This window comes from Falco punctatus, assembly GCF_963210335.1.
Source record: "Falco punctatus genome assembly, chromosome: 11".
Lineage (NCBI taxonomy): Eukaryota > Metazoa > Chordata > Aves > Falconiformes > Falconidae > Falco > Falco punctatus.
In genome coordinates this window covers 11,230,357-11,254,488 of record NC_137591.1, presented here as the reverse complement: position 1 = coordinate 11,254,488, position 24,132 = coordinate 11,230,357, and the positions used below count along the sequence as shown (strand labels likewise).

The 24,132-nt window shown below is 42.8% G+C and overlaps 3 protein-coding genes across 4 annotated transcripts in view; 1 reads left to right on the top strand and 2 right to left on the bottom strand.

Annotated features, from left to right (window-relative positions):
* Nucleotides 1-17,555, bottom strand: part of GPBP1L1 (GC-rich promoter binding protein 1 like 1) — a 35,247-nt gene extending 17,692 nt beyond the window's left edge. Inside the window, exons 1-3 of the mRNA XM_080406098.1 lie at nt 17,413-17,555; nt 1,106-2,001; nt 96-210 (exon numbers count right to left, since the gene is read on the bottom strand). Coding sequence (XP_080262224.1) covers nt 96-155 — 60 coding nt within the window. The 5' untranslated portion in view covers nt 156-210; nt 1,106-2,001; nt 17,413-17,555. The remainder of the gene's footprint in view (nt 1-95; nt 211-1,105; nt 2,002-17,412) is intronic.
* The window catches only part of IPP (intracisternal A particle-promoted polypeptide), a 106,133-nt gene that overhangs the window by 65,921 nt on the left and 16,080 nt on the right, over nt 1-24,132 (bottom strand). Inside the window, exon 8 of one of the 2 annotated variants that reach the window (XM_080406097.1) lies at nt 23,181-23,278. In XM_080406097.1, coding sequence (XP_080262223.1) covers nt 23,181-23,278 — 98 coding nt within the window. Of the gene's footprint in view, nt 1-21,491; nt 23,279-24,132 lie in introns of those variants that run through there. The other variant, XM_080406096.1, reaches the window with a different exon arrangement.
* TMEM69 (transmembrane protein 69) lies at nt 17,851-20,418 on the top strand. The gene is made up of 3 exons (XM_080406111.1): nt 17,851-18,444; nt 18,714-18,775; nt 19,389-20,418. Exons 2-3 carry the CDS (start codon nt 18,731-18,733, stop codon nt 20,115-20,117), a joined length of 774 nt encoding a protein of 257 aa, XP_080262237.1. The 5' UTR covers nt 17,851-18,444; nt 18,714-18,730; the 3' UTR covers nt 20,118-20,418.

Here is a 24,132-nt window from a genome sequence, read left to right as displayed (position 1 = left end):
AACATTTCACATTCCAGGAAACACCAAGGCATTTATTTTTCTTAATTATTATTATTGTCACAGCTGTAAAAGGAGGTGACCTGTATTAATGTTACCTTGGTTGACTGTGGCGTTGAGAAGTTAAGCCAGGCAGGAACAAAGTCATGCTGCGCCATTTAGGTCCAGTGTCTCCCTTCAATAAAATGAGGCATCAAACCTCATGGCCAGGATCTGTAAATGAAAAGAACATTCCCTGACTGTCATCTTTTCCAAACTGAAATAATACAATTTATTTCCCAAAGCTTGGCCTATATGAACAGGAGGGGAAAAGCACTGTAGTTTTTCATATTACACTCCAGCGTGTTTTGTTTTTTTTTTTTTTTCCCTGCTGACTTTGTTCCTCTGAATAGAACAGGTAAGAACTTAAACATTCCTAGTTACTTCCTGTTTACAATTAACACACCCATGAAATTCATGATAGGATGGGTGTGTAGGTGGCAAGGAAACCGAACAAACAGCATACAAAAGCCATACAATGCACAGATATGTAAAAGCAAGACATGGCAGAATATGGGGTAAGTTCCTTCATTGCTCATGGTGTCATAGTCTACAAAGGGGCGATCACTGCCATGTTTTATTCCAGAGGCCATACATCAAGTACGACCAAACAGGTGATGGATGTTAAGAGACACTGACAGAAGACCAGAGACCTGAAGGACAACTATGTGCCAGCTCCTGCACTCCCAACTTAAAACTGTATCCAGATCTACCAACTTCCATGCATCAGGGAATACCCTATGCTGAAACTGGTTTCATAGTTAAGAAACCAAATGATTAGTAACAGAACACAAACTGGTTGAAGGATCTTAATGGAAGTTTAACTGAAGACCAACAGAGGTGCCTCACTGAGGAGTCCGAAACGGAGTTGTTCTTTCCCACATGTCATGTCATAGCAATTTCCACTGCTCAAAACGATGAAAATTCCATTAGTGCTCTGTATAACTGAGTTCTGCCTTTTTGTGGAAAGTTCTCCAGTTCATCGTCTTGCTTTATTTTTCACCTTTAATTTATCTATGAACAAGTCAACACTACACAAGCAAAGAAATAAGTACATATGATCACTCACCCTGAGTTTGGCCTCTGCAGTCCAATGTCCTCAGTTTCTGTGCTTCACTGACCTTCGGGTTCCTTCCTTCCCCAGTATGCTGTAAGGCCAGCCTTCAGGCAACAGTGCGTCTCGAAGCAGAGCACGAGAGGCCGCACTTCGTGCCAACTGTGCCCTTCACCCCCTCAGCTGCTCATTTTAACCAATCTTTGCACTCTCACTACAAAAAAAGATACCTAAGAAGGTAATTTGTATTTTAAAAAAGCCACGACCACGTTCACCTCATTAAATTTTCTCTGGTCGTGGTAGTAGAGAAGTCAGCCTTTACATTACAAAAAGGTTTGTCAAGTCTGCATGACAACATTCAGAGCAACACCATGGTTAATACTGAATAGATACACTCAAGTCTGCTGGATAATGCATGATCTGCAGCCGATCAACCTAAACACTCTGGAAAAAGGACAATGTTACATAAAAACGTTTGCCCCAAATGCTGAGACCTAAACAAGAAGCATCTGCCCAAGTGTTCTTAAAATATAAACTTCATTTTTATCACATACATCTGCTAAAAAAAGGTATAGTATTTTAAAAAATGAATGCTAGGATATACTCTGATCTTCACGTAACGTGGTTAATGCTCCACAGAGCTAAGCACTACTTGATATAAAGCTCAAAAGCAAGCACAAATGTTTTCCCCGTTTTTCACCATTTACATGCTGAAACATAGGTCACATGAACAAAAAAATGCCAGGTCCAAAAATAATCTCTTCTACTCTATTTTTTTTTTTTTTTTTAGACTGGGTGCTGCTTTTAAAGGGACACAATTATTCCACAGGAGCTTCTTGTTCTACAGTGGAGAGTTCACTTCTTGGTCATAGTCCTCTTCCATCAAAGAGGTGAGACAGGAACTGTAGTCACTAAAAAACAAACAAACCCCCCATCAGTTCAACAGCATAAACATGACAAAGTATGACTAGAGAGAAGAACAGAAAGAGAAAGTGAGCAAATACAGTGCATGTGCCCAAACCTATTCTATCTCTGATCAAAACAAAACCTGAAATAATCTAATAAAGGAAAAGATCCCCGAAAAGGGCATTTTTGCTTTTAAATGATCACTTCCCAGATTTAGTTTACTAAAGGGCAATACAAATAAGCTGAATCAAAATAAAAGGGAAGAGTGGAGAAACTGCACACGGCTGATGAAAGGGATTCCACACTTCATAGCAATTTTAAAACCTGATGCTAAAATAACGAGACTCTAGACCACAAGTAGGCTTGGCCATTCCATGTGCCTCGCCTCCTCTACGCACCCACATCACTCCTCACCCGCTCCTGTACAGCCAGACTCCCCTCTCAAGAGACTCATGGTGGTAATACATCCAGTATTCCATTTACTCCTCCACAGAAAATATCAACAACAATTAGATTTTCTGCTATGGCCTCTTTTTCCTTGAGCCATCTTACCTAACCAGAAGCAAACAGATAGGTTTACTGCTCCTGAAACATCTGAAAAGTTTTATTACTGTTTTGATGCCATCAGCTGTTTCCCAGGATCCCTTTAGGTGTGCTTTACTATGCCTTTATATTTGAGTTTGTTTTCCTTGTTTGGATATGATTCCATTCTTTGATCAGTTTTGGGTTTTGTTGCACTTGTTATGCCATTCTTTAAGCATGTGGATTTTATTTTATTTTTTAAAGTTTTTAAGACAGATTTGACAGAGGCTCAAAATAAACACACAGCAGGAACAGTAAAAGAATCACCACCTTTTTATCCTCTGGGTCATTCTCTTTAACAAACCCCCACATTTTCATAAGTTTTTTCTCCTTCCAGGAACTAGATGTGATTATTGTGTAGAGGAGTTTAGAAAGAGGGAAACATGTCTTCACCTAAGCTGTGAGCCATGACCACATTTCTGGAGGCAGAGTAACAACAAGCAGCCTCACAACCCCTACAAACTACCAGCCAAGATGAAGTAAAACACAAGTGGACACAGCCATACACAATACTGACCTGGGAACTTTCTGAGCATCCCACCCTGTACCACAACCTAGTAAGCACCACACGCTGGAAACAACAAAAGCACTAACCTATCACGACCTGTTTTTATATTAAAGGGTAATTTTTCAGTGTGTATAGGGACATGCTGCAACACCTGCTGCAGACAGTCTTCCCATCATGCTGAACTCAGCACAGGTACAGAACTCCTTTAGATGTGACCTTCTGAGGCTGCTACCAAACATTTGAGTAGGAAGTAGAAGATAAAACAGGGACAAAGTCAATGCAGTTGACTATATTTAAACAAGGTTCATTACCTTCTGAATAAATATGCTTTTCAGAACAAACTGTATAGCAATTAAGGCATGTCAAACTATTGACCAAAGTCATATAATTTAAGAAGCTGATTTTATGAACCTTGAAAACAATTCACAGCGATGTGAAAAATGGACCTAACCAGAGCAAAGCCCATGCAAAATTCTCTGAATTTAAGGGCATCTAAATAAATGAACACCACAGAATTACAGTTTTTAAGTAGGAACTAGGTCTGAGTACGCAACAAGAATAAAACCACCGCAGAAGTATAATACCCAGGTTCCACTTCACACAAAATGTTCCCAGTACCTTTGGAATAGGCAATGGAAAAGGAAAGCACATCAACAGTTTGCAAAACTTGTACTGCTGCAAGACATCTTTTTGTATTTTGGTACAATCAAACCCAAGGTGAAACTCTGCAAAACTCCAACCGCCAATTAAGAAAAGATGTTGCAGAAGATTCAGGTCTCCTAACCTGCTGTTTTGGTACCACTGGTAGTATCAGTGACCAGGGCAGTTCATTAAGTGCTCCTTAATGATCTAACCGTAGATACTACAGTAGACAGACTACTGCAACTCCTAGACATGACATTTTGGACTGCTGTTGGAAGTCTTGCAAACATTGTGCTTGCAGAGTTTGCCTAAATTAGGGTGACCAGAAAACCTTGTATTTGTTAAAGAAGCGACCTCCACATCACCTCAAACCTTCTATGAAGTATTTTGATACTTTTGTAACCTTTATTCTGAAACAATCTCACTTGTGCGCGTCACAGTTACTGGGAGGGTCTGCACTGAGGTTGCAGTAAATTAAAGCAAGATGCTTAAAACTAATCTCCACCCACTTCCCTGCAGGCAGCCTAGAGAAGGCACACTTCAGACAATAAATTCAAAGCCCTATCTTAAGCCCTTCCAAAGTTGTTTTTCCTGACATAAGCAAGGTACTGAGGGCCACATGCCAACACACTACATGCAGACACAGCCTGTAGCTGGCTCCATATTTCAATAGGCATGTATACTGCTCTTCAGCCATCACCTTCTAGTGCACATACTATCCCCAAAAGAACAAGGCATGTGACATTAAAATGCAATACTTCTTGCTAAAGCAAAAAACCTGCTGTTAGATGAAACGTTGTACGTTATTCTACTACTGAAACCCTTCAGTCTCTAGGATTACCCCATGCATTCTGAATCCTCTCCAGCATTACACCTTCAACTTACCTAAGACCACTTCTGTAACGTACCACACTACTGAAACCAGTAATATCACACAATCATAATGGGCGAGACCCAAAGTTTCTCAATCGCCTTCTCTGACAACAACCTACAATAAATTCTTAAGGAAAAAAAAAAAAGTGCAAGAACAAGAGGTAATAGCATCCAGGCTTCCATGATACCTTCTCAGACTTTTAGGCCATAGTCTGTATTACAGTTTATTACCAGTCAGTGCTTCTATGTAAATCCGTTGAATTGTTTTGGTTTTAGACACATTTATAAATTTTGCCTCCCAAATGGGAAGGCATACAATTTGCTTGTATTTTGTGTAAAAGTCAATTCACGGCTTTAAAAATGTCAGCCTCAATTCAGCTGGACCTTTTCTTGTGCTAACAAAGTGCCCAACCGCATTCTGTTCAGTTTTTCATGATACTCATGCTTTTATACATGACATACGTATTCACCAAGTCATTCCTCTTCCAAGCTAAGTCAGACTTTTTGCAGAAGCTTTCTGAACACCAGTAATCATCCTTATGGCCTTCACCATATCTTTTAGATATAACGTCACCAAAACTGCACAAAGTGTTCAAGATTTAGGAGCATGACCAGTTTATACAGTGGCAAAAATTGTGCAAATTAAGCTTTCTTCCTAATATCTAACACTGGTTGGTGGTTTTTTTTTTGGTTTTTTTTTTTTTTTTTTTTTTTTTTTTGTTACTACCTAGAACTGAAATGACCTTTGCCAAGTACTCAATAATGAATAGAGTTAAGAGATTCCTCAAAGTACAGGTGGGGTCTGCTTTTCTCTGGTCATGCACATGAAAATGCAAGTGGAACAAACGCTCATGCATTCCCTTAAGGCAAAGTTCCCAGTTCTTCTCATATTGCATTTACAGTTCCGTCAAACTAGTCTCTGGTTCACTATGGAAAACAGCAAGCACAAAGATCAACCCCAGTAGCCACTCCCAATTCCAGGAAAAAGCAAACAAAGTGCTCGTCAATGCAAATTTAATTAATTCCCTCTCTCCATTTAAATGAGGTCAAGTTTGAATTATTTCTGGAAATACAAATCAGAAAAAGAGAAAATAATAATAATAATACCACTGAATGGTATGTTCTGAACAATGACATCTGCATTAATGAGCTTTGGTGAAGAAATAAAAGGTTGTCTGTCAACTGCCCCGGAATATTCTTTCACTGATCTAGATGAAGTCTTTGGCAAGTAATATTAGTATGTAAAAATTTAAACTCTGTATTAGCACTTTGGTTCCACTTGTTAGAAGTTCTAATTAGCCTGTTTAAAAAAATAATTTCAATTATTAATTTTTACATGTTGCATTAAGTGTTAACTGTAATTTCATAGCAAATTCTTTTCATAAGTTTTTGTAGTTACAAAAGTACTTTTATCGGTTGGTGTTTAAGTTTCATATTTAAATAACCTTCATGTCATTTAACACGGAAGTGGAAGAAATTAATTTATCATAGTGTCAAATAAATTAAAATTGTCAGATGCTCTTTTATATTACCAGATTTCATTGTGTATTTCATTTGTCTAAACAAATATTCAAAAATTGGCATGAAAATGGAAGGAATATACAAGTATATTTGATTTAAAGAAGAGAGACAGATGACAGTAAGGAAACATACATAGTCCAGGACAAAATCCCCATTCTCCAATAGACCGTTCATAAGGTGTTCTTGCTGTGTTACAGCTGAACATGGTTGCCCAGTCATTCTAATTCTTCTTTCATTTCTGCTCCTAACATAGACCTGATCAGAGTTAATTTCTAAACCAGAGAGTTTCTAAAGTTTTGATTCTCAAGCTGAGCTTTCCAGATACACCTGACAGTGGGAAGCAAGGAGGATTCAATACGTAAAGACCTATACTACCCAGAACATAAGACTAGAGAGACAAGCTAAAGATATTCAGTCACCGAGTGATGAAATTACTCACTGGAAATAGATCAAGATGTTTCAAAACTCCTAAGCAAACACACAGATTAGCCTCAGCAGCAGTGCACTCCTCTTACTTCCTTTCCCACCTCCTGCCTTGGCCCACAGAACTGTAAAAGCCCAATGGGAAGCAAAATCTACCCTGAGTCACAAGATCATCTGCCATGCCAGCACACAACCTCTCTAGGAATACCTGGAACCAGGGCTTCTAACCTTTGCTCACATTTCTTAAACGAACACATTTTACTGGATGCCTGTTCTGCATCGTTGTACCCTGCAAACCTCCTCAGGTCCTTTCAGCCCTGCTGTCTACCTAGAATCCTATTAATTATAGCCACTAATTCAATTGCTGTTCTCCTGCAACAGCAAATCACAAAGAAGTGGAGCTTCCAATGGAAAACCAACATAAAAGTAAACTTTTACCCTTCATTATACATTTATCAATCCAGCTAATAGCAGCTGTAAAAGTCACAAGGACAACATCTCTCTATCCCTGCCACAATTTCAGTTCACTTCAGTGCATTTCTATGTATTACTCTGAATAGAACATGTTTACTTAAAGAAGTAAAGATTTGTTTTTCTAACTGGCCAAGTCAATTGGGATTTCAGTAATATTCCTAAAGATCTGATGTCAGCTGGGTTGCAAAAGCATTCAGAAAAATTAGTGAACAATTTAATGGATGCATAAGGCAGAACAGAATTTACTTTCCTCATCAGTTTTCTTTCTGTGTAGCTCTTTTAAAGTTATTTAATCAAGCAGATATGCCTAAACATACACAATAGACCTTTCCACTTAGCTACTCTTCAGAGTAGCGTGTCATTTAATAGGTGTACGTTAGTTTGTGATAAAGAATTAATACCATATGCATTCACTAAGATATGGCCTCTTTCTAACAACTTTTGATTCATCCAACACATTCACAGAAATAGGGAGTCACTGCCTGGAGCCCAACCTAGGAGTTGTCAAAAGCACCCTAACGATTTTTTAAGGGTATCAAAAAGCCACACATGAAATTTCGTTATCCTGTTTTCCAAAAAAGCAGAACATGGCTTGGTCTTAATATTATTAGAAAAACTTTATTGAATAAGATAATAATATTTGGGTGCACAGCCCTTTAAAATAATGTAATTCTAAATCTCACTCCACCCTTGCATGCATTATTAGGCCTTACTATAAAAGACACAGGTGCAGCATTATTAGTTCAACAGTTGTCATAACAACTGGTGAGCTACATCTTCTCAAGTTGAAATAATTTATTTGCAGTTCACCTACATGAAGTATCTACAAAACAAACTTACTTTCATTTTGCTTTCAGCTTCCATTAATACAATTGTCTAGACACATGTTCAGTCTGCCTACACGACTGAAACACTGCTACCTTTTGAGAGGACAAACGTCGATGTTCCAGAATGGCACGTACAACTGGTAGTGCTCACACACCTGAGGTATTATGCACCAGAATAACTATAATACAGATGTGCCGTCGCTGCTTGTTTCTTTCCATTATGTCACACTGCTTAACTCCCCAAATGGTTACTCTAATATAAAGGACAGTTCTATTAATTAAAAATACCGCAGAAAACATTGTTTAAATTGTATCTCGCTGCTGAAAAAATCTAGCATGTGAAAATGCAAAGCATCACTCACATCAGATTTACCAGAATTATGGAAACATGAGCCCATTAAAACACTAAAAGATGGATTAAAATGTTAATCTTGTACCAACCCAAAATCTTCCCAGATAGAGATATTAAAAGTTTTTGTGAAAATCAGCTATTACTGAAAGATGAACACCTTGTTTTTCAAGTTTAAAGCAAATGAATCTGTCTTGCAGAATCATCAAAACTGTTTTGTGTTCTAGAAACAACACTGCAAATCTATATATTCCAAGATGAAAACATGCCAGAAGCTTGTCCATACAAAAGTTTTTCCAGAGTTAACAGGCTGGGGGTGGGGAAAAAAAACCCATAATAACTGTTACATATCTGACCACTTTTGCAAACCAGATAACCAACTTCAACGAACTAAAAATAGGTTAAGAAAGATCCAGACAGACACATCTATACCCTAAAACTCTTTTCCCTTTTGACAATCCTCCCACTGGCGTCTTGTACAGTACTGCTTCACAAACAGCCTGTCTATTTACCTACTTACTTTCCCCTTCTCTGAGGTCACACTGACTGAATCTTACTGTCAAAAAAATTTCTGGAACAAGTATATGCACCCACACAGCCACACACCTTGCAAAGCCCTAACAGCCCAGTGTTGTGAATACAGAGGTGTAGAATGCAGTGGGTAGGGAGACGATATTTTCTTTCTTTCTTTCTAACAGCAATCAAAGATACAAGGGCATACAAGAGTAACAGAACCAAACCACAGAGAAAAGTGACTGCTAGAACCGTGATGTAGTTTAGATTCTTCATCAAACAAGAAAACGCTATTGACAAAACCATCACCTTTAGCAATGCTATTGATTGACGGATGCCTGCCCTTCCAGCCCCAGTTGATCAAGGCTCCTGCCAGCAAGGCTACCACCACATCACTACTGGGTCAACAGTATTGGGTGCATTGAGGAGATCACAGAACCCAAAGCCAGCAAGCTTGTCTTTGGAAGCAAGCTGTATTTAACACAAAAGCCCAAAGCACGTTTTGGAAAAGGCAGCATCTGGGGAACCTGTACAGAAGCCTGTGTAAGATGATAAGTCTGAACGTCAGCCAGCAAGCACAATACATTGCAACTGAGCTGTTCTGGTGGGCTTTGATGAGTTTACTCTCAGTACCAAGATAGGACTGTTTTAAACATGTACAATCTGAAAGACTCGACACCTTACAAGCACAGAATGGGGACAGTACAAACTTTCTAGATACTATGCCCACCGACAATTATTCCTGGATGTTTTATACTCAACAGCCACTGGCAACACTGTCATCCCTTATGCCTCTCTCCTGCGCCACTTAAGATTCCACTTCCCTCCGATGTCTCTTTAACAGCCTAGTACTGTTTATATTAGAGAACTGCGGTATTTATCTGAAATACTAAAACCTGCTCAATGCTCTGCCCTACTGCAGAGAGTAAGGTTCCAGGGACTGTATACACCTCTATTAAACAAGCGTATCTGTTGCCACTACTGATGCAAAATAAAAGCATATTTTAAATAGTATTAGGCTTTAAATTTGAGCAATGTCCTGAACTTTCAACCCGCTTTAGCACTGTATGAAATAATGTATTTAAAATACAGAGAAGGTATTCTGCTAATTTCAGTCAAACCCAAAGGTCTTTTTAGCTCTTGAAGCTAAAAGAAAAAAAATCAAATATCTATTTTGTCACGCACTTTGATCTACAGACCTTTAGAAAGTATCTGAAGTCAAGATAAGGCTCCGTTCTGCCCTGAACCTTACAAAGCACACCACCTTGTCATGGCAGCCTTTAAAGGCACCACTACCCCCCCCGCAGACCTCATGACGGAACGAGTGAAACAGCAGCGAAGAGCCTATCTGTGTGCTCTGCCCAAAGCCTTAGTGAACAAAGTCACTTCCCACTGCTCCATAGCATACACCAGGATAATGTTCCTCATCATACGGAAAGAATTGCAAATATGTAATTACTGGCTTATCCCTGCCACGTACTACCCTGCCTACCTGTCTTCCAGAGACGTAGACGGAGCCTAAGCAGAAGTGAAGTAAGTAGTTCTTCAGTACCTTTAAAAAAATAAAAATATGGCATGGGTGTTTCCCACTAAGGGTATTTTATTACCCAGTATTTTACAAGGGTTACTATTGCTACTATAGCACATCTACATTTAAATATATTCTGTTTGGAGCGGAGAAAAACATATTTCCATCGGAAGGAGCATCAAATGCAGCCAGACTATTTATCAAATATTTGTGTCAAGGCAAGAGAGACTATAAATCACATACAGGGAAGTACAGATCTGCATTCCAGATGAAGGATAAGATAGTAGAAGGCATGTCACTTGCAGAGGAAACTGAATGGAGAGTCAACAAAATAAACAGAGAAGGATATTCAGAAATAATAGACCGTTCTCCTAAGCAATATTATAGTAATTCTTGCCCTCGATACATTTCCCTAGCCCTGCAAGATCAGTACTACAAACTGGGGAGGGCGGTACATTCCAGTTACAGGTACTTCCCAGCCAAGACAACAGGCCAAGACTAGGGGACTAATCATACCCTCTCTGCCCCTCCTTTCACTTGGATTATTTCCAAACTATTTTACCTCAAGACCAGGACAGTATGAACAAACTCCACATTTATTTGTCTGGGACTAGGACACAACAAAGACATGTTCACTCAGCACTTTTCACCATGTGTACAACACCTGCATTACAGTTTGTAAAGTTTACATTTTCTGTTATGTTTTTCATTCCACTAGCCTAACATTTTCAGCACTTTCTAATTGAAAAAGTACTATCAAACATCAATGCAAAAAAGACACTGAAGTCACTTCCATTTAAAACAAGTCCTATAAATATAAGTTGCGCAAATAATAAATATTCCATTTGTTTGGTCTTGGCTTCAAAAAAAAAAAAAAAAAAAGGAACAAGTGATCCCTGATCCTGTGATCTGATGATTTGCTGCAGCTGGCAGATATGTCAGTGTTTTGCTGGAGCTCTGTGACCTAATCTGTGAAACTCTTAAGAGATAAAATAAAGCAAGGAGTTATGGACAAGGTGTTGTCCAGCTGGTCTGAGCTTTGTCGTTAGATCTTGCAGAGGATTGTTGTGCTGTTTGGCAGCTACACTGTGCAGGCCAAGAGTTAAACAATGTCATTCTTCTATCCTAGTGCCCTACAATAAAACTAGGGAATACTAGGAAAAGACTGGGGGGGTGGGCAATCTTCAGAGGTTGCAGTTCCATCCTTTCTGAGATTTAAAAGACTACCTCTACCCTCTCCCATCAGACACCTTTGAAAATAAATTAAGCAATGCCCTCCTCCACCAACTTGTAGAGTGATCTCCATGCTGCAGACATCCAAAAATTAATCCTAAAATGTCTCAAAAAGTATCAGAAAAATGAGTTTGCTATCAGCAGACTGGATTTCATTATGCAGCTATTCAAACCTCCACTGGAATATGTTTTTGGGAGCTGTAAATCAAAAGAGATTAGCATATCAGCATTCTCCAGTGTATCTCTACGATCTGTTTTGGTTATTCTTATGGCCTGAAAGCCTGTCCCTGCATCTAATGCCTAACGTAAATAAATTCTGCTGCAATTTCAACCCATAACTACTTGCTTTATTCATGATGGATATGGCAAGCTGACAAACTTCTCTTTGCAGATACCTTTTAAGACATCTTTCCTCCACACCCGTACTTCAGTATTCCCTCACTGAAAGGCAACCTTAGCAGGTGGCTGGTTTTTTTTTTTTTTTTCGTTTTTTTTTTTTTTTTTTTTTTTTTGGCAGGGGGCGGGGAGGTGTCAGAGGGGAAGTCCCACAGACCACCCTGCATCCCAGCACTGTTTGGCAGCAGAAAAAGGATGTAATAACATATTCTGGGATCAAATATAGTCTTGTTTTTAAAAAACAAACACCCTCCCCCAACCGCTTCAATTTTACTGTTGAAGCTTTTAAGTTCAAAGCACTGATGATGAAAAAACTGATGCGACCCATCTACCAAGCATGACAGCTTGCAGGCAGTGACACGATGTCAGAGCTGGCTCCCAGTTATACCTGCAGGTAACTTTTTAAAGCTGCTTTATAGATCACCTGCTGATGTCTGATGAAACACGAGTTTTATAAAAGCATTCTAGAACTAAACAATCCAATTTTCCCCCCAGTCCGCACTCATGGTTTCTCTCTTTCACAGACTTTGTTATCTTCTTTACAGATCTTGTTATACCCAGTCATAACTTTCCCAAAGTATGACGGTATCACAAACCAGACAAGGTACTTCTAGCTGAAGACCTACCGCTCCTCATCAGAATGGAAAAACTGTTTAGTTACCTCGCTTACAATGCTCTTTTATATGTTCCAGTATGACAAGTGAACGTTCATGACAATGATGCTGCTGACTCATGGTAAGTTAGGAACCATGACCCCTAAATACTCTCCCACAGAACTACTGCCTGGCCAGCTGTCACTTGTCTGCGTAAGGTAATATTCCTGAACACAGTAATTTGAACCTATCAATGCTATTGATTTCAGACCATTTCTTGAATTTGTCAAGATCATAGCATCTGTGTGTTCAGTAAGAATAATACTTCAACATAAAGAAGTAAAAACACTGAAGAGTACACGACCTAGGAGAGACTCCCTGATGTGAACACTCTTCCGCTGACCATACCCAAAGTCCTGCCTTTTTCTAGATGTTGTGAAGGGAAGCGCTCCTCAAGTCTGTTCATTGTTCTGGAACTTTTCCCACTCCCACAGGCTCTCAGTTCCCTAAATACTGTAGGACACATTCCATAAAGCCCAGCCAACCTGAAGCCATTGAAGTCGTCATTACCTGTTTCTCTACTTTTAAGTAGAGTTCAAAGTAAAGGAAAGACAGTTTTCCCAAACTAACAGTCAAGATCATAACACATTCAACATTTTCAGGGTGAGAGAGTTCCCTTGCTGAGTTTTTTAAGATTAGCATCAAAGGTCTTTTCAGACCACCTCACGTGAATCCTGATTAATCCCTTGATGATGGATGACGCATTAGAACACAATGGCAAAACACTCCTTTCTGCTGAAAGGCTGGAGACCTGTTGTAATCTTTACCATACAAATTCACCAGCAGCTTTGTGAATACCAGTAATTTATGTGCCTAGAATAATACCATATACCTCCACGGCAGACCCAGTCCTTTATTTACAAGTTAATTGTTCATCACAAACTGAAGATGACAAAATGCCAAGAGAGTGACGATCATTGCCACACGCTCCGTATGTTGCAACTATGCTATGAGGGTCACACAGATATGTGGGAAAGCAGTCCCTGCCACACTGCCTCTGTCCCCAGTGCCACTTATTCTTGGCCATACCATTATCCACCCTGACACTTACTAGCTACCTGAGCCTGGAGCAGTTTTATTTTCAGCGTATGTTCTAAGGGAAATTAATCTAAAATTCTTCAATTCTTCCTTTATTGGAAAAAGGGGATTCCTAAAACCAGGGACATGCATTTAAGACAACATTATATACATCCACCCACCCCTTAGCTTATTAACAGCCACCAACATCAGACCATAAAGTTACGATGCTCCTTCCAGGGTGGAGGATAAGACTATGAAAACACTGAACTGTAAGTGACCAAAAGATTCAAGGAGGAGGGGGAAAAAAAAAAAAAAAAGCAGCATTTTTGTTAAAATGACTGTAAATCCTAGAATTTCAGTAGCTTCTGGTGAACTTTCCAGTGTAGAACAGTCCCCGAGGCATAAGGTCATGCTCAGCAAAATATTTGTTTCTCATTTATTGCAGAAAACCTCAGTAATGTTTGGATACACTGGTTCAAAGAATTTTTGTTAAGCCAGACCTTGGAAGCGCAACTATTTCAGATTAGTCATTTCATGGAACCGCATACACCAACACTTTGCAAATTCTTTTTGCTGTTTAATTGCAGAGAGGTCTAAGAAGCATAAAGTGTTAAAATTCTTCTTCTGACACTTCTGAAGGCCAGCTAGAGAAGGCAGGAACTGCAATAGTTAAGCATGCTTTAATCAAGAAATTCCAGTTTGGAGTGATACAGCCTGATTGCTAAGATGTATGATTAATTTAACCAATATGCTTCCCTTCCCACTTACTTGTCATGTTAATGGCCTCGTCTAACCTAGAATTTTTAGGTCTGCACAGTGTTTGCACATGCATATATGGGGCGGTGGATACATAGCCACCATCAATCTCTACCTAAATCCTTTCCCAAAAACCTAGATTTATCTTCTGACCATACAGTAACTCATTAAAGTTTGGCACATTTTCACAGGAACATACTAACTTACAGAACACAAGCTAAACAACATCCTGGCATTCGTGAAGTATTCTAAGCAGGACCACGTTTCTGCCAACTTCACTGCTTTTCATCAAATCTGACAAGTAAAGGGAACATGCACTTCAATTACTCTTTACTGAAACCAAAGCCACATACGATTTAGTTAGTATCCTGGTCACTATGTAAGTGGCAGTATAACGTCTACTTACACTGCTGTGTTAGCAGAACACAATCTAAACCACTCCTGCCTCCACCAATAAATTAACGTAAAACTTAAAAATCTCAAACTTCCCTGCTATACACACTGCACTTCAACTACAAAATTCAGTAACTATGACTTTCCCTGCCGAAGTTGTAGCAACAGTCATCCCATAGTTTTGTTTTCACAAAGCCGTAAGAAAAAACTGTATCCATGCAAGAGCAGCCAGCGCTTCACTGAAGAGAGGTGCTTTATGTTTTAGCTCTACTGAACACAGTCAGCCTTTTTCCAATCTGCTCATACAAATGAATAGTGTGCCCTGAAGTACAGTTCACAACTAAGTCAATCCAGCAGCTACACAACTAACTTCAAACATCTTGTAACACTGATATTCAATCTAAAAAAGCTACTTTAACTCTTGAGCCAATAGGTTTTGGTCACTTAGTAAAAGACAAGAACGACATTATCTGACATCGCACACTCTCGAACAAATTCATAGATCCAACCACAGTATTCTTCTGTATTGTATCCCACAGCTCTTGAAACATTTTTTACATTTCATAAAAACGCCAGTGAAGGTTATTTTTCTGTAGTGACTTACTAACTTAAAACAGGAATTTCAAGAGGCAGCAAAACCACGTGCAAAGCAGTCACATCTGTGAGACAAGTTGACCATACCCTGCAAAATATTCTTAAAGTATTTTTACTACTCAGGAAGCCTGTGCTTCCACTTGATTTGTTATATATCACATCTGCATTCTGCTCCTCTTATTTCTGATACATCCACAGAAAAAACAGGACTTTTTTTTCTTAAATGCCATCTGTTCCCTGCATATTTTTGCTTTAAGTTCTAATGTGATATCTGCAATGGAAACTTCTGTGTCACACAGGATTAAAACTACAAACCAGATGAATATAAAATGCAGAGGCTGCATTTTCCTCCAAATAGTTGTAAAAAAAAAAAAAAAAAAAAAGAAAAGAAAAGAAAAACAAACCTCCAAACATAGCAAAGTATCACCTGAAGCTTCTCTATTTTAAATGCAAACCTTCAAGAACTTCTCTTTTTAAGGTACTTTTCTCTAGGAACCATCAGAAAGAATGCGAGAGGAAAAACTGTTCTTAAACCTGGTGATTTTATTTCTCGCTTCCACTGCTCTACACCTGTTTCCTTCCTAAGTCAGAAGCTGGAAGTTTGAAATACTGGTCTCCAAAAGGATGAGTGCTGGGAACCTTTCACTGAAATACCAGCCATATTCATTCATGAAGTAACATTTGCATAAGCCTTTTTCATAACCACCTAACATTTTTACAGAAGCAATGTCAACTCTACAGAAAATTCAGCTTTGCTGCTCTTCCATTCTCTCAGCTGGTTCTTATCTTTGTACCCCCCCACACTGTTTCCATACTTTGCCCAGTCGCTTGCAACGTTTCAGAGCGTTATCAACATTACTAACACTTGTGTCACTCAGACCACGGGGGCGGGGAAGGGAAGGCTGACTTACCTGGTCATCTTAATATAAAAATACTTTCAAGCAGTGCTCTTAGATGATGCTACCATTACTTATAAGGATTTAAATAGCGACCGCTCCTCTACAGCTGTCGAAAAACTCCTAACTCGCGCAGACACCCATTAACTACTCTAAAATGGTTCCAAACCAGCTCATTACTAAACTAAGTCGACTCCAAAGTCTTAAACGCCTCTCGGAGATGCCAGGTGTGACCGGGGCTGCTGCGACCGGGCCCGGCCACAGCCGCGTTAAGTTCGGCCGCACGGGACCTGGGGCCAACTCGGCGCAGAACACGCCGGGCGCGCAGAAATAACTTTCCCGTTGGAAAAGGGCCGCCCCCCGCTCACGGCCAGGCGCCGGTCCTGCGCCAGCAGCTCACCGGCGGCCCCGGACAAGCCCCCCGGCCCCGGCCCCCGCAGCGGGCTGGCAGCGGGCCGGGGGGGCCGGGGCCCGGCTGCCCGCGGCACACGTGTCACTGCCGGGCGCCGGCCGCCCCCTCCCGCCGCGGGCTGCCGGAAAGAGCGGCCGTCAGTCCCGCGGAGGCGAAGGGAAGCGGCCCGAGCCAGCGCGGCTCACCCAGTTTCGTTTCCAGTTCGCGATCAAAACAGACGGCAGCGGGGGCGCCCCTGCCGCGGGCGCTCCGCCCGCCCCGGGGCCGCCGCGCAGGAAGCCCCGGCCCGGCCCCCCGGGGACTTCACCCCGCCGCCCCGGCGGAACGCGGCGGTCCGGCCCTGCCCCCCCCGCCGCCGCGCACCCCACCGGCCGGCCCGATGACAGGACGAGGCTGAACTCCGGGCGAGCGCCAGGAGGGCCGCGGCGGCGCCAGGCGCTGGGAACTTCCCAGCCAAGCAGGAAACAATAAGCGATGGAGCCTCGGCCCCAGCCGCCCTCCCCGGCCCGGCCCGGGGCCCTGCCCCGCAGAGAGCTCCTCGCTGCCGCCGCCGGGAGCCGGCTCCCCGCGGGCCCGCCGCGGCTGAGGGGTGGGGGGTGGGCGCGCGGCGCGGCCGAGAGCGGGGGAAGCCCCCCCGGCGGCCGCACCGCCCCCGCCGCCGCCGCCAGCGGGGTCCCGGCCTGGCGGGAGGCCGATCCCGGGCCGCTGCGAGGCCGCCGAGCCGGCGAGGAGCGGCGGGCCGGGCCGCGGGCCGGCGGCCAGCGGGGCCGCGCGGGAAGGCGCGGCGGGGCGCCGGGAGGAGGGGTGTGGGAGCCGCACTCACCGGCCAGGCCCCTCTCGCTGCCTCCTGCGGCCCCAGAACCATAACAAAGCTCTGCCCAAAATGGCTGCCCGGCCCTGCCCGGCCGGGGGCCGGAGGGGGCGGGGCCTGCGAGCGCGCGGGGCGGGGCCAGGAGGCGGAAGGGACACGCCCCCTCCGGCTCCTCCGCCGGCCACGCGGAGCGCTCCCCGCCCCCGCCCCGGCCTGGGAGAGGGGCGCGCGCGCACCCCCCGCCCCGCCAATCAGAGCGGCGGCACGCACCGCCCTCGGCGACTCCCGGGCGCCACCGGAGGCTGCGCGTCCCGCAAGGCCGCGCGCCCGCCCGCCCGCCGCGGGGCAGGCTGGGGCTTGTAGTCCGCCCGCGCGCCTCTCCGTGGGGCGTGGCTCGCCCGCGCCGGAGGTCCCGGGACACGGTGAGCAGCAGCGCCCCCCCCCGCCCCGGCGGCAGCGCAGGCCTTTGCCGCCCCCCCTGCCAGCTGCCGGGCCGGGAACGAGCAGGGCCGCTGCGGCGACAGGCGAAGGAGCGCGCCTTGCCGGCTCCGCTGCCAAGCACGCCAGCGACTGGCACCTCCGGCTCCGGGGGGTGCCACGCACGCCTGAGCGCTTCCCCGGCCTGGCGGAACAAAAGTGCCGCGCCTGTTCCTGTCCGGGCTCGTACCGCGGAGCGCCGGGCCCCGCCGGAACGCTTCCCGGGGCACCGGAAGCCGCCTCAGCGGGAAGGCCCGGGGCTGTGCCAGCGGGGACCGGTGGGCACCGGCGGGGCAGGGGCCTAGCGGCAGGCACAGCCTGGCACTCCCAGCAGCGGCACCCTTCGTGCCACCCCGGGGCAGCCGCCTCGCCCCCATCCCGGACACAGAGCTCCCATCCTCCCCCTGCGTGCTGGGGCCTGGGGCGCGCGGAGCAGCAGCACCGGGAACGCGGGGAGTCAGGTCCACCGGCAGGCTGCTCGCCTGGCCCGGTCCCTGCCCCTGCCTTGCAGCAACCGGCCGTTCCTCAGCTGCGCGCAGCCTTTGTCCCGCGAAGAGGAGGTGACCTGTAAGTGAGAAGCCATCGCCTGTTCCCCGATGCTCGGTTCTTTAACTCGTACTGGGTTTTGTAACAATTATTACACTTTTAGAACTTCAGATCTAGGGCTACTCGAAACAAAATATTCGGTAGTGGGTAAATAAGGATTGAGTATGCATTGGTCTGTAAATACGCATCCGTAAGAGTGGCATCTGATAAGTCTAGGCTGTGACTTTGAACGTAAGACAAACTTGGCTTTTCATCAGTTTCAGGTCTTCTCATGAACTTTTCTGTTTTAGGCCTTGAGAAAGCAAGTATGTTTCCTCTCATACAACGATGCTGCTTCCACACACCTTTCAAAGTAAGTTTCTGCAGGTTTTTTTGGTGTCTGTTTTTATTTAGAAGTAAAATAGCAAAAGATATGACTTGAGCGGTGACTTACAAGTTGGAGTAGCCACATGTTTATCAGTCAGCTTTTCTGAGAGAATTCCTAGTTTCTACAGTAGCTTTTAGCTAAAGCTATTTCTTCTATAAAAAGAAAATTTTATTGTCTAAAGGTCTTTTTTTCCTCTCTCTTTTCGGTAGTCAGGGGATAGTAGCTGGTTTCTGGGGTGACCATGTCCTACTTCTGTAATGGTTTTATATTCTACTCTGAAACAGAACAGTTAAGATACTAACTTAAAAATGCCTAAAGAATTCATGCGTGGGTGGAAGTATAGGTGGATATACAAACCATTTGTAGTGAGTAAGGTTTGCTTACTATGAAGAGCCTAGTTGCTCTTTATCGGCTAGGTTGTGAAAGCTGTGTTGGTTAGCTTAGGTAGTTAAGTTAAAAACACCTGAAAACTGAGACAAAGGGCAGTTGTTACTTGACTTGGAAAACTACTTGGTGTGGTATTTCATAGGTAGCTTAGGTAACTGTAGATCCATGAGCCTGCATTGTAAGGTGGTCAGAACAAGTTTTATACTTGCAGCTCCAGAAGTTAACCAGTCCCAGACTACTACTGTATGGAAAGAATAAGACAACTTGGTCTTCTCTTGGCCTCCAGCTGCAGAGAGGTATGTGTCCTCTCTCAAGACCTCCAAGCCTCAACCCAACATCAGTATATGCAACCAAGCTCCAGGCTTTTCACACCTCTCTCCCCTTCTTCAAGAAGAAAACTCCCAAAGAATCTGAGACCAAAGATTTGGGCGTCTTCAAACGAAGTATGGAATCACTCAAGGATTCTCCCAAGCCAGCCCTTTACTTAAGCCTCGCAGGACTAATTCCGTTTGTTTCTGTGCCACTGGTAATGGCCGCCCAAGGGACCTACTACCCCGAGCTGGTGTTTGCTCAGGTTATGTATGGTGCCACAACAGTCTCTTTCATAGGAGGAATGAGGTGGGGGTTTGCTCTCCCAGAAAACAGCCCGGCCAAGCCAGACTGGATGAACCTGGCTAACAGTACAGTTCCTGCAATCTTTGCCTGTCAAGCCTTACTTCTTAAAGATGTCACTGAAGGTGCAGTAATGCTAATAATAGCCTTAGGGATAGCACTACATTATGACGTTTCCCTTCTTCCCACTTATCCTAGGTGGTTCAAAGTACTGAGGGTAGTGGGAACAGTGGTGATGGTATTATCACTGTTAGCTACTCTAACGTTGAAGGTTATTTTAGAGGAGCAGCTAAGTAACACAAGACCTAAATGGCAGAACACAAAATAATAAATCAATAGGACGAAGCTATTTATCGGCCAATAAAGTTGTATTGAGTTCCAGGGGAAATAAAACTTGTGCTTAGAAGTAGTAAGATGGGCAGGGATCAAGATGCTTATTCACAAAGCAAATGACTTAGTGAGTTTTGGAGGGAAGGATTGTAAATAGCAATGACTTCCAAGGCAGGCATGAGTCTGTCCTTATCCGTAGAACAAAGCATCACTCTTCAGTGAGATGTTACTGTCATACGAATTTAAAATGGAGATTCAAATGACATGCCGAATTATTAAAGTACCTGGTTTAACTATAATGTGTGATGTTCTGTGGTGAGGAAAACAACTGCACAGTCATGAACAGTAATGAGGTGAAAGCAGTTCTTCTAGCTTAGTGTTTAAAGAAGCAGCAGAAAATTATGCAAAAGTACATACATGTCTGATTCCTGTGTGGTGGAAGACTCTTGTCTTACTCCAGCTGAGAAGGTGCTGAAAATGATACGTGGTTAAGTGCTAGTCAGGTAAGAAGGGATAGGTAAGGTTTGTTTGCAGTGGCAAGCTGAGGTCAGCACTTACCTGAAACACGTCATCCAGCTGCTGTGATGGAGTGGGGAAAGCCTTCTAGCATTGTATCTTCAACAAGGTGCCACAAGACAGAAAGTTGTCTTCCTACTTGAGCTTAAATAAAAAAGGATACCTGGGCCATCTGTTCCTAGGTTTTATTTGCGCTTAGGGCTGCCTAGCCAAGGAAGGTGCATGCGACAGAGCCATCAAGATCTATCATACTCCTACATTAAAGTATTATCAAGTGGTGATATGATATATGGACTTAACTGCTGGTGCTAAGGGGTCAGATAATGGGATTGAATGTAGTTTATGCCTTCCTCCTCAAAATTAATTTTATTGGAGCACCTGGGACAGGTAGAAATGGACTTGTAGCCTGCAAACACTGCATGATGGGTCAGTTATTGAAAACACTGCAGAAACGTGTTATTTCTACTTGAGTCTTTCTAACATGTCATTTGGGGAAGAAGATACAGCCTAAGTCACAAGGATTTTCTTTTCTTGCCTCAGCTACCTCAAGAAACCTTAAAGTTATATGTGGGCATGTTTACTGTAGGCTTTGTATCTTAAGTATTCTTTAAGTACACTGTAAGATGCAAAAAGACGGCTGAAGTGACAGCCACACACAGTATTAGGACCAGTTTAGGTAATCCTCAGTTCTCCTAAAGCACTGCTCCTTCAGTATTTTAAATCACAGTATGTGCTTTATTATCGGTTCATTCTGCAAAGAACAGAATTTCCAGTAAAAAAAAAATATCTATTCTATGAAAGTGGCAGTGATACAGCTCATGATGATAGGAAAACAACCTATTCAAGAGTATTCCAGTTATTTTTGAAAATACATTTTATTATGAAAAGCTGTTTAAAACAAGCCTGAACTTGGAGGAAAAAAAAAAAGACAGCATAGACATTAGTTTACACACGTAAGAAATCTTTTGAAGTAAAAGCACACACAAGATTATAGAATGGTCAAGAGAAACAAATGCTCCATCTAGCATGTTTTAGCCTGGCAATCTCCCAACCCAACCCTATGTTAGAATTAAGCTACCTGCAACACTCACCTTGGAGGATTTTATTCATGTATTGATTTGTTAATTTTACACAGGGGATATTGACCTACACAGTGCAGGCTTCCTGTTTTGTGATATTCCAGCTGTGGTTTTGTGTTCTAGAGTCTTCTATCAAAGTTCAAACAGCCTTTTCAGACTCCATCCAGTTCATCCGCAAGTGTGCAGAAAATGCAGTCATTGTGCAAAAAGCAACTTCAAGTATGTTAATTAAATGAATCTAGAACTAACTCCAAACTCCTAGTAGTATTGTTCTAAGTGTATCCAAGCTAAATACAAACTCCTTAAAACACAGTAATAGCATCACTTTTAACGCTGAATGCAGCTGAATCTATCATCAAAACCTCCATCCACTCAAATCTGGAAGAGACAGGATACAAGATGTAGCAAAGATGAACAAAGCGTGTACCTTTTAGAATAGCACATACTCGAATGCCAAGTCTCAGCATGTGTCACACAGGGTAAAAACACAATTAACTACAGCGTGAGGGGGAAAGGGCAAAAGGCTTTCCCTGTATTTTTATACTAACAGCAGTCCTAAACAGAACAGCTAATCTAATGAGTAGCATTTCTATATAAAATTCATCAGAGCTTACTCAAAAAGGAGCTCTGCTGTCACCACTGAAACCACTGAGAAGAAAAGCCTACGCTGAAGTGTAATGGCATTATTAGAACTGTGAAAATAACCTTCCAGAACAGGAAATTTTCAGCCACTCACCATCCAAGTTAGTGCAGCAGCCAGAAAGTAAATACCCCAATTCACATTTAATGCCCATCATGTCCAGCAGCGGACAAGAGGCTCAAATGCGTCAAGGTCGTAAGTAGAGGTACCAAGTCTTCCCCATCTGTTTTCTCTTGTTTTCTGCCAAAAAAGGACAACTAATGCTAACCAAGTAAGCCCATCTGCTTTTATCTATAGGTAACTCCTAGCTGCCTAGAGTAACCTTCTGGATTATAAGGCCAGCTAAAAATGCTAGCTTTGGTGCACCTTAGAGAGTTAACAGCTTGATTAATGTCTCTAAATGTGCTGGAATGATTTCTTCAGATTTTTACAAGGTAAATTTGCCATTTATTTCAGTAAGCTTAATCCAGTCATAAGAGGCATTCCTACTCTTAACAGAATACTTCCCAAGACAGACATTGGATAAGCCAATTTACTATGAAGGGCAAGAGTGGTAATATTTCTTTTTGCTCAGGGAAATCCCTCAGATTTAACTCTCCCTTGTCTCTACAAAAGCTCCTGTGTTAGAAGAGGTTTCTGGCCAATGAAACTGGAAATACGAGGAGACACGATTTACTCATTCTTTGTCTTCTCTGTGTTTTACAGCACAGCTACACCTCCTTCGCAGCGACTGGTAATCATGTTGGCAATTTCAGTCCAACTGTCCATATGAGGGTTATAAACTTCAACAGAGTCCGAGGTTACTGGAGCAGCAAAATCATGACTGGGAGCTCGGCCTCCCGAGGCATAAAGAAATCCATTCACAGCCACAACACAGACGCCAGCTCTTGGTACCTTCATTGACGCAACTTCAACCCACTTTTCCTAATGAGAAGGTGAAAGAGTCAACAAGTAGGTTGAGGGCAGTTCTGGTAAAAGTAACCTTTAAAGCTTAAAGACTGAAACATATGCAAAGCACACTACGCATATGCTTCACAGGCTCAAATATGGCATGTGCACAGTATCAAGAGGATTATCAGGACTGGAATGACAACATTTTGACAAGTGGCCCAAATCCTGCTAGTCGCTAAAAAGCAGATCACATACTATCCATACACAACAACCCTCCCTTTCTTTGGGCACTGCAAGATGCAGTCTGTCTCCAAAATGGAGAATTGCTACACAGTTTGAGGTGGGAAATAAGGAAAACTAGATTCAATTCCAAGAATAGAACAGAGTGGCACACTGGATTATGTTCTGCTTGTAACAATGGCTACTGTTCCCAAGAGCATCATAGAAACATGAGTAATAACAGTCGGGAGTAATTTCTTATCTTACTCAAAAGTGTTCAAAGTGATTTTTCTAGTCACGCTGAAACACCACTACATTTTGATGCATAAGAAAGATCCTCAGCTTTTGCAACAAAGGGCAACTCTTACTTTTTCAGGGAGCTTTTTCTCTCTAGTCAGATTATTGACCATTCTATCGCAGAGAGGGAAGCTACCCCCCCATCTTAACCCTAAGAAGTGTTTACCAAACTGCAGTATTATCTATGCATCATCAGTACTGGTGAGCTTTCAGTTTCCCAAAAGCATGCATACAATCTTTGTAAACACCTCACTAAGCCAAATAGCAAGATTCTACAGACTGGTTAGGACAGACAGACCCTGATGTCACCAAAGCTTTGTTTCACTCTGATTACCAGCCAGTAGTGAAAAGAAAATGTAATTTCCAACTTT